The 11,475-nt window shown below is 35.0% G+C and overlaps 1 protein-coding gene across 1 annotated transcript in view; it reads right to left on the bottom strand.

The window, feature by feature from the left end:
* Positions 1-11,475, bottom strand: part of Abcb7 (ATP binding cassette subfamily B member 7) — a 176,197-nt gene that overhangs the window by 87,711 nt on the left and 77,011 nt on the right. Inside the window, exons 2-3 of the mRNA XM_005369713.2 lie at positions 6,290-6,367; positions 4,236-4,322 (exon numbers count right to left, since the gene is read on the bottom strand). Of these exons, the coding sequence (XP_005369770.2) occupies positions 4,236-4,322; positions 6,290-6,367 (165 nt within the window). The remainder of the gene's footprint in view (positions 1-4,235; positions 4,323-6,289; positions 6,368-11,475) is intronic.

The following is an 11,475-nucleotide window of genomic DNA, read 5'->3' as shown; positions in this document are numbered from 1 at the left end:
TCCTTTTCTCAATAAAAAAAAATCAAGATGTGAGAGTTAGCCAATAAAAGGCTAGAGCTAACGGGCCAAGCAGTTATTTAATTAATACAGTTTCTGTGTGGTTATTTCGGGTGTAAGCTAGCTGGGTGGCCGGGAAAAACAAGCATGCTCCTCCTCATGCAATACCAGTCAGTTAGTTTTTATCCCAAACTAAGTCAAGTTGATAAAGTGATCCTTAGGCTGCCTGATTATTTCTGAAATCAAAGCCAGAAAATGCATTCCCCGTATTGTCCAGATATTCTTTCCCAATGTTTGTTGTCACACTAATTTTAACAAGCTTAGACAGTAGTTTTCCAATCTTCCACTTTTTATTACTCCGGGTTGCCTTTTCATATCTTATGGTTATATCAAGATTTAAGGCCAATGCTCTCCTATTGCTGTAGAAAGCATTAATCTGCCTCTTATTATCACAGGCTTCAGACTATATCCAATCAATGTGGAAGTATTTCTAATATAACAGACTATGAGCTACAGCATTTAGTATAAATAAGTAGTCATTTTATCAAGGCTTGCATTATTTTTGTCCTTATTAAGCGAACAGGCCAAACTAAACCCACTAACCATGTGGTGAACATTATACCGCTAAATTGTCACAGGCTAATTTATCTCACTGAGAAGTCGTCTCTAGAAAAAGAGTCACATACACACTTCAGACCCAAACATATTTGTGTCAAGTGTCCTCCAAGGCATCCAAGGGGAATGACCCTGCTAACTCTGTGATGTAAAGGGAAGAAAACAGCAAAACAGCCCAAGAAAAATAAAAAAATAAAAAAAACACTGTGCCCTTGAAAACATCTAGAAGGTAAGCTATTTTCAACAGAGGTTACTATTGTTTATCCCATGATATAAAAATGCCTGCAGTGGGAAAGAGATACCAGAAGCTCAGCCATGGGAAGCTCAGTCACAGAAAGAAAGCTCAATCAGGATTCTGGCTGACTGCCTCAACTTCCTTAACTGGTTTTTGTTGGCTACCGTGTTTGATTTGATGCCATATCTCTATCTATTACTATTTGTTCATTTACTCTATAGCCTCACCTGAGTGGGCACTCTGTTCTATCCACATTGTTCTCTATTGGGAACTCCAACTGCCTGTCTTAACAGGCTCTCCCTGTTGATTTTTGCTAAATGTTCTGAACATGATCTGACAGTATTTTGCTATTTATGTATGTGCATATAAATGTTTATTGATCATCTATGAACCTATATACCTACCTATTTCCTTCGTGTCATTTATTTTTTTTGATGTCCTATTTATTTTTATTTTATGTGCATTATGGTGTTTGCCATGGATATCATGTCCCCTAGAACTAGCGTTACAGTCAGTTGTGAGCTGCCCTGTGGGTGTTGGAAATTGAACCTGGAAGAGCAGTCAGTGCTCTTAACCACTGAGCCATTTCTCGAACTGCCATCTAGTCTTTTTTTGTGGCTTGTTATAAACTTAATGATCTCACCCATCATTCTCCAGACCATACAGAACAAATAGATCCTCCTTTAGAAAGGCCTAACTAAACATTTAAATGTAGGAGTAAAGATTTCAATCCTGGCTGTCAAGAGGGTTTAGTGTGTAAATGTGCTTGCCACACAGTCCTGGCAATCTATGATAAATTCCCTACACCAAATAAAAATGAAAAGAACACACTCCATGAGGCTATCTTCTGACTTCCACATGTGTTCCATGGCATATGCATGCCTGTATGCATTCACACATTCATATAGAAATAACAAATCATTTTTTAAAAAATCTTGAATCTTTAAAAATCTCAATATTTTATTATAAAATGAACAATTCATCTATTTTTAAAAGCAAAATTTTCAAACACTGAAACTAACATGCCTTTTTCACAAACCGTTTATGACAGCCACATGAGATAAATAGATCATTTAAATATATTCTGAGATGGCAATTGTTAACAGCAGTATTTGCAAAGAATATACAAGTGGAAATAAATTTTAAAAAATCAAGCTGTATATGTTTCAGCTAGTTTCATTGCAAAATCTATCATTTGTTATGCTAGTAAATATTCTATTAGTAAATATTCTATCTAGTGGTTTATATATTCTGTCATCTCAACAGTTAAATTTTAGATACCAAGGACTTTGTCTTGTTAAGTACTGTATCTCCCACATGTAGCATAAAGTTTGGTACTTAGCAAGTACATAACATAAACTTTTTAAAATTAAGTTTATTACTGCATGTGTGTTTGTGCACGTGTGTACACAAAAGCACATATGCACAAAAGCCAAAGAATAACACAGGGGATGTCAGGCTCAACAGCAGGCAACTTTACATGCTGAGTCATTCTATCGGCCCAGACACATACTTTATAAATGAATGCACTGTGGTTGAGGAAGGTCTTACAATTTCACACTGTATCAATACCTAATATTTACTGAGCACCTCCTATATGCTGATCACTATTTAGTAACTTTAACATGGTGAGTAGAATTAATTCATTTAAATTCCTTCTAGTATGTTTTTTAACTCAATTTTACAGAAGAACCCGAAGCATCCAGAGTTTCAGAAAATTGTTTAAGGTCATTCCATTAGGAAGTGATGGAGCCCAGATTCAAATCCTATGTGGTTCTAGAACTGAGGTTCTCAACAATAATTAGATGCTATGTCTCTTTTTCTTTTCCATTTGACCACTAAACCCTATTATTTTATGATTCCATTTAGCCAACAAAATTCAAGTTATACAAACATAACAAAAGAAAAAAGCTGAAGACCAAAACAAAAATTATGATTATGATTGCTTTGTTCTATTTTATCTAAAAAGAAATACTTAAAATTTATCCTGCATCATTTTTAAATGCACCAATATCAAAATTTTATCATTAGATGAGAAAAACTTTCAACATTTAAATAATACAACATATATAAAATACTTGTTTAGTTGGAGCTGATTTCTCCTTTATTAGTCGACATATTTTCAATCATAGAGCATTATTAGCAACTATCCTTAAGAGTCCTTAGTGGCAGATGATCCTGAAAACTGGAAAACTCATGCCAAAGAGTAACACATGGATATACAAATATCACTACTTGGCTGAATTTTTAAAAATTCTATCATATTATACTGTGTTAATTCTAAAGACAGTCATAAGGGCTAGTGATATATACAGAAATGGAAATATGAATACAATGTGCTTTGAGTTACTTGAAAGTACAGAGCAACACTAGACATCAAGAAACAAAGTTTTCTTACCAATTATTCACTATCAGTAAAATAATTCCTATTTACAAAGCACCCACAATTTACAGAGCTCTTTGCATAAAGTTTTCTTTCCTTAACTCATTGCTACTTAGAGATATAATATGTCTATATGAAAAAAGTGAGTGAGTGAGACAGGGGGGAGGGAGGGGAAGGAGAGACAAAGAGGAAGAAAGAGAGGGGGGGGGAGAAAAGAGGGAGAGAGATGATGATGAGGCAAGCCCCAAGAAAAGGAACAGATGGAGAAATATATAACAGTACTCTGGAGACATTTTCACTCACATAGTGCAAGTATAGTCCAAATAAGTATTTTTATTTCAGTGGCTCTACTGATTAACATGTCTATAGGATAGTAACAATGATAATGTCAAAGGATATCAAGAATAGCTGAATCGGATCATGTGGATAGATTTACCATGAACTGATATTCTAAGATCTAAGTATATACAAGCAAAACAATGACCTACACACACAAATTATAATTGCTAAACAAAATTTACCTATATTTATAAGGCTATGGTATATAACAAAGTCAGTGAATGCTACTTTAGAGAACTAAAACATTTAAAACAGCATGGTAGCATACGTCTATAAACCAAAGATTGAAACAGGAAGATCCTGTGTTTGAAGCCAGAATGAAATACATAGCAAGGCTTTGTCTCAACAAGCCAAAGCAACAGTAAAAACAACCACAATAGAACAGTTAAGTTAATGAAAATTTTTTTTAATTCAGTCAACCATGAATTTTTGCTATAAGTCATAGAAAAATCTCATCTATATAATATTCACCAATTTGTATAGGGTTTTTTGTATTAGAAAGTATCATTAGATGAACCAATCAAAAAGTATTAGAATATGATAATCTTATGGACACATTTTCTACTCAAGTACAATAATCACTAAGAATTTCCAGGTACTTGTCATTCACTCCTTTTAAAATTAATTTTTAAAGTTGATATAGAAATATTTGGTATTTACTCTTACCCCTTCTTTTGGGTCTGTGTGGAGTCCTCCTCCTGCGTGCCCATGCCAACATGTTCTCTTTTCTATCAGGGGCCATGCCTGAAGAGCCTAGGTAACAATGATAGCAAGCAGTCTAGTTATTAGTTATTATGGAATTTCAGATGTCTTAATCTAATCTATCACTAAAATAAATTCAAAGGCATTATGTCAACTCTGGTATAGTAAAGCAAAACATTTCCAGAATTAACATATAGCTAAGTTTATACAAGGAATATTTAAATATAACAAATATTCAACTTACTTTTTCTAAATAGCTTTTAAAATTACTTTTAGTGACTTACCTAATATTACAGTTTTACTTCATTCTGACTTCCTTACTGTCACTCATTATGCTATAAGCAAGCAAGCAAGCAAAGCTAATATAAAGATTTATATCTCACCTGCTTTCCTTACATACAATTTTATAATTAATAAAATTAAGTTTATACAACTGGTCCTTAATCTTATTATTGTCCCTTACATACATATTTAGAAATAAAGTATTTTAAAAACTTAATAGTCAGTCTACCTTATGCTCTAATAATTTGCACACATGTTTTTGTTTGCTCTACTACACAGAAAATTTCTTAAGATCAAGAACAATATTTTTTGGATTTTTTTTTTACCTCTTATGCTACATACCATGGTATCTTATATAAAGGTAAGGTAGGCTTCAGTGTTTTCTAGGTTCATTTACAAAATAAAAGCTACATACACTCTCCCAAGTACCTTACATAATATCTTACCTACTAAAAATTTTTCAAAGGCTTTAATGTCATTGCTAAAGTCAGAGATTACATAAAGTAAAATCATTTGGAAAAATGTAACAGTTAACAAGATTAAGGTCATTTAGAAAAATGTAAGAGTCAACATGATAATGACAATTAGGCTTTACATTTAGATTTTTTAATACTGAAAGTCTTCATGATTAAAAATATCAAATGAAGTAAATAGATTTAGTGATGTTTTTGCAGTATTCATAACAATCAATAATTAATGAACAAGAGCATAGTTCTTTACAAACACAAATATGAAAATAGAATCATAAAAAGCAAAAGTGCCTTCTTATTCTTACCAGTGAGACACAAAAAGTAATAGTCAAAAATGTGTTATCGATTTTTAGATCAACACTCTCAATAGCATTTTGTAAGAAGAAAACATCAAAAGGTGATTTTTATTCTGGCAGCATCTTTTTCTGACATTTTTCCTCTAAAAGGCTAAGCAACAAGTTTTAGCAAGGGTTCTAGCAAATATCACACAAGATAATGAGGTCTTCAACAAAACAGAAGACTGAAATATAAAAAAATCTAGTGGCATCCGGGACAATGGGTGAACATATTTTCTACATTAAAATTCAATTTAATAGTGGAAAATAAATGTATTTATACAGTCTCTGCACAAATTAGAACAAAGCTTTGTGCCTAAATTGTAAATAATTGTTAAACAGGGGAAAATAAAGTTCTTAGGATGCAGATCGTCTCCTAACTTTTTGTTCTTTTTCTACCATGAAACTTTACACATTTTATTTTGAAGCAGTGAAAATTATGAAAGATATCTTTCACGTAAATTAACAATGAAAAATAACCCTCATCAAAATTTAAACTCAGCATCACTAATCCCAGGGGCTCTAACAAGCTTAAAATCCCTTGACATTCTGCTATCTGAAAATCTTCTAAGGTAAAGGAACTTTACACTCGTAAAAAATGGCAACATTCCATGTATCAGATATAAATTAGGATAAATTTGAGTGTCAACAAGCTGCCATTACATTTATAAAAGCTTTCTGAAAATGTTGCTCTAGTTGGCACTGATCTCAAGGGACTCAGACAGATTTCTGCAGTGGTAGAAAAATACCAAGATTTCTTTCTGCATTCCTAGTAGAAACATACCTTCCTGCCAGTATTTATAAAAATCACGAAAAGGGAAAGTATTTGAGAAATGTAAAATAAGTAGTAAATATGCAGCATAAATTGGGAAATGTTCCATGGGCTTGCACACTTCTCCTACTAGATGTAGAAATGTTGGCTAAATCTTACCTTTGAAGCATCTAATAACTGTCTTGAATTGTCTTTTCCCCATCTCTGCCATGTAGCATTTCTTAATGGTTCTGTATTCTATTGAAGAGATTAAAAGTGAGGATAGAATTTCAGAGTAGATATTTAAAATTCTAAGATTATTCTTTTGTTCAAAAGCACACATGAAATTAAAGCCATTGTCAATGTTAGAAAGATGGTTAATATATGCCTGAAAAGACAAAAAAATGTGGAAAAGGTAAAAATTATGTTACTCATTAAAACATCCAAGTGGCTTTTCTTTACATATCCTATCTCCTCTATGTAGTGGCATTTCATTTTGTTTTTTAATAAATAAAGCTTGCCCTAAGATCAGAGAGTAAAACAGCCCAACTGGTTAGCCTTACATACCAGACAGTGATAACACACACCTTTAAACCCAGTAGCCACATTAGTTTGACATAGAAACTGGGTGGAGCATGCCTTTAATTCCAGTGGTGCATGCCTTTAATCCTAGCGCTAGAGAGAAATATAAAACTGTCTCAGTCTCATTTGATGGAGGAAGGTCATTGGTTAATTAAATAAAGAAGCTGCTTGCTCTGATAGGTTAAAACATAGGTGGGAGGAGTAAACAGAACAGAATGCTGGGAGGAAGAGGAAGTGAGGTCAGACTCGACAGCTCTCCTCTCGGGGGCAGATGCCTCAGAGAGACACGATGCTCCACTCTTGCAGGCAGAGGCGAGAGCTCTGCTCTCTGAGGCACGTGCGATGAAGCTCCGACCCAGGATGGATGTAGACTAGAATCTTCCCGGTAAGCGCACCCACACATGACTGAAAATGGGTTAGTCCAGGTGCGAGAGTTAGCCGAGAAAAGGGCTAGAGCTAAAGAGCCAAGCAGTGTTTAAATGAATACAGTTTGTGTGTTGTTATTTCGGGGCATAAGCTAGCCAGGCGGCCGGGGTGCCTGGGACGCAGCCCCTCTGCTTATATTACAACACTCATTCTGAGATTCCTGGAGGCAGGATCGCCATTTCTGACTGAGGTCGAGGTAAGAGCCAGTGGCTGGCTGCTTTGCTTTTCAGATATTCAATTTGAACCCCAATTTCTGTCTCTGAGTTTTTATTAATCATGCTTCACCTCTAGTTGACTTTGTTTTTATTTGTTCTTCTTTTTCAAACCTTTGTTTTAATAACGCCCCAATGTCTTCAACATCACTTCTCTTTTAAATTGCTTTTATACACCAACCTGTGCCCAACTACATCATACTGCCACACCAGAGTTAGAGTGACCTGCCAGGTAGTTATTTTCTACTCCTGTTTATGAATTCCATAAGAAGAAACGGTTACAGAGAGAGGAACTTGGCTAAAATGACACAACCAAGGTTTGGATATACTATAACACAACCAGAGATATGGCTATTGGAACACAGATTGCAGAGACAGATGTAGAAGTGAGACACAGGAGTTTGAAGCTGAGATATGTTTCTCCACATACCCTGAGTTAATAGTTTGAGAAGACACTACCCCTCCCATTGTCTGGTCAAGGTACACAGGGAATGGGAAAAGTGAGGTGCTGAGCATGGAACAGCCAAAAGAAGCAATCCAGTAACAAGTAAGTGGGCCTTCCACATTTCCTCAAAGCCTTAGTCACAGAAAGTTCAATAAGTAGAAAAAACAATCTATAAATCTTCAGAAACAAAATTGTAACTAGTGGATGATAATTCTCAATCTGGGGAATTATGGAAAATCCTAATATAGACATAAAACTCTAACTTGTTTGAATTACTGAGATTAGTAACTTTCCCCACCTCCCCCACCTGGAGATATTGGTACAGAAGACAATCCAGGAGAGAGAAGCCACATCATATAGACTAGGAATGATAATGACTAAGGTTATAACATCTTCTATTTTATCCTTATTTTTATCTTTTTACTCTAGATTTTTATACTATGATAATTGTTTTGTTCTAGCTTGTATCATGCCTGAAACAGGCTCTCAGGACTGTCCCTCCCCACCTCTGTGTATGTTTCTTTGTTGCATTTTCTTGTGCCACTGCCAGAAGTTCCTAACTCCTTAGTACCAGAAAGCAAACATCAGAAGAGATTTCAGTCATATATTCAAAAGCAACACAGTACTCAAACAAATAAATAAAATGCAGAAATCTACTCAAGACCCAGATGAGAAAGTTGATGGAAGTGCTCAGTAATTTAAAGGGTAATATTAAAGCATGGAGCAAGGAAAACTGAAACTCTGGAAAAGAAACACTAAAAAGTGTTGGAAATAAAGATCAATCCATCAATCAAATAAAAAAAAACAGCAGAGCCTATCAGCAATAAATTTGGTCATCTAGAACAAACTTCAGCGATAGAGAAGAAGATCAAAACAATAATATATTCAGGCGTGCATTTTAATTAGCATGACCAAAATTTCCAAGAACTCTAGGATAAGTTCAAGAGAACAAAAATAAGAATTTACCATGTGGAAGAAGAAGCTGAAATAAGGACTAAGGGCATATGCAATTGATTCAGTGAAATGATGGCAGAAATTTTCCGAAAACTAGAAAAGAAATGGACATCTAAACACAAAAGGCATTTAGAAACTCAAATAGACATGAATAGATATGACCTCTCTAAAACATATCATAGTCAAAATATCTAAAATGGAAATGAAAGAATCAATATGAAAAGCAATAAATGGGAAATGCTAACTCACTTAAGACAAGCAACAGAACAACATCAAACCTCATTATCAACCTTAAAACACAAAGGTATGGCATGAGATATTCCAAGACCTGAATGTAAATAACTAAAGTTATTTTTAAAATAGATAGAAATGTTAAAACATTTCAAATCAAACACGAAGACAATTCACACCAAACAAGCCAGCATTACTAAAATCAGTACTTAATAGGAATATGATACATAGAGAAAGAAGACAGACAATCTCATCCATGACAATATGGGAAAAACTAATTTTGTGGGGAAAATAAATGAACAAAGGATAGCAAGAAAGAAACACATTGTGTTCATCAAACTACCAAACACCCAATACTAATAAGATAAGAAAACACTACTTATAATCTGACTAAGTGAAACAATGACCAGCAAATCCAGAGGAACTATCAAATCCCTCTTGATAACAGTATTAAAGACATATGACCATAATCCATCATTTAAAAGATGTAGTATAGGTGGCTAGATTAAACTAAAAACAAGATACAATCATCTGGTCTCTCCACAACACTCATAAGAACATCCACAAACTAACAGTCAAAGGATAGAAATTAACCTACTAAGCAAATAAGAATCCAAAAAGAAATCTGGGTACATCTTTAATCCTAGCACTCAGTAGGTAGAGGCAGGTAGATCTCTTAGTTCAAAGCCAGTCTGAACTACAGAGTGAGTTCTAGAACAGCCAGGGATACACAGAGAAATCTTGTCTCAGAAAAAAAAAATTCCTTACCCATCTCCCTCCCATCTCATTCCCAGCAGCCAGATAGCAAGTAAGAGTCCTGCTGGCAGGATGCTCCACTTCCATTAACATGCACCGGACACTGTAACCTACAAAACCCACTCTGCTGCCCAAACCCACTGAACCCATCACCCTCCATCTGGCCAAATACCCCCAAGATCAGCAGCTACTAGAGATACAAGCACCACCTTAACCAATCAGAAGAGGTGAGTAATTGATCTCCCAACTAAACTGCCCCAATCCCTAGTCCCTAAGCCCCAGAGCACATTCCCTCCACTTCCCTCTCCCATCTCACCCCTAGCAGCCTGCTAGCAGGAAAGATTCTATCATTAAGGAAGAATATGGCACTTTTAGGAACGATACAGTCTTTACAGACTAATAATGAACAGCTAGTTGACAGGATTAATACCATCTAAAATCAAAAGTTACCTGAAAAAATTAATATTAAAAAGAATAACATTAATTTGACAGACAAAATTGAATCCATGTCAAAGGGTACTGAGAATTCTGAAAGAATTCAAACTGTTGAATTTGAAAATCAAAACTTGTTAAAAAGTTATGTGATATGGGAGTGACGTAGCCCGCCGCTCCTACTTCAACAGTCATGATAGGTTAGCAGATAGAGTATCTCTCCATAATGGCAATCTGTATGCTACCCAAATGATGTCTATGAATGAGATGTTATCTCTAAAGGAGAAACTTCAGACCTTGGAATCACATGTACAGAAAGAGGATCAGAGGCTAGGTGCCTCAATGAAATCACTAGAAATATATACAGGCTAGAAGATTTAGGCTTTATAAAAGACAATAGCAAAAAGATTTGAAAATGATGAAAGAAATTATTGGAGGGCTGGAGAGATGGCTCAGTGGTTAAGAGCATTGCCTGCTCTTCCAAAGGTCCTGAGTTCAATTCCCAGCAACCACATGGTGGCTCACAACCATCTGTAATGAGGTCTGGTGCCCTCTTCTGGCCTGCAGGAATACACAGAGACAGAATATGGTATGCATAATAAATAAATAAATAAATAAATAAATAAATAAATAAATAAATAAATATAAAAAAATAAATCTAAAAAAAAAAGAAATTATTGGAGCTGATGAACAGGAAAACAAGGCACAAGGATAGGATTCAACATCACCAATAGCTGTCAGAGATGACTTACCCAGGGTTTTAGCTTCCTACCCTGTAATTTACTCTGATGAAGCATCAAGTTCTAAAGTCCAAAAAGGATCCAAAGAAGGTAGACGGATACTATAGGAATGAATGATCTAAAAGAAATTAAGCTGTTGTAACTTATTGCTTGCATTCCGCATTTGTTAGGGAGATGATAAAGACATGAGCTTCTAGCATTAAGGTGACACCACATGACTGGCTTCAGTTGGTTTCAGCAGTCCTGGATGATGGGCCCCAAGTGATGTTTAAATGTTATTTCAGTAAAGAGACTAAAATTTTTAAACAGGGAAAATCAAAAGGACTTGAGACTTCCCAAGATCAAATTTTTGGCGATGGTACTTATACTGACCGCACAGGTTCAAGCTCTATACGATGAACAAATCTTGTCTCTATGCCACAAAGCAGCCTTAAATGCTGGGACACGATTCAAGAACCAAAAGAACAAATTGAATCATATACCAGGGTTAAACAGGGCCAGAGTAAACCCTTTAGTGACTTTTTACAAAGATTAACTAAGGCTGTACAAATAGGAATAACAAACCCAGATGCTAGAAGAGTACTTATT

The sequence above is a fragment of the Microtus ochrogaster genome, unplaced genomic scaffold (genome assembly GCF_000317375.1).
Source record: "Microtus ochrogaster isolate Prairie Vole_2 unplaced genomic scaffold, MicOch1.0 UNK57, whole genome shotgun sequence".
NCBI classification, from domain to species: domain Eukaryota; kingdom Metazoa; phylum Chordata; class Mammalia; order Rodentia; family Cricetidae; genus Microtus; species Microtus ochrogaster.
This window is presented reverse-complemented; position numbering and strand designations above follow the sequence as displayed.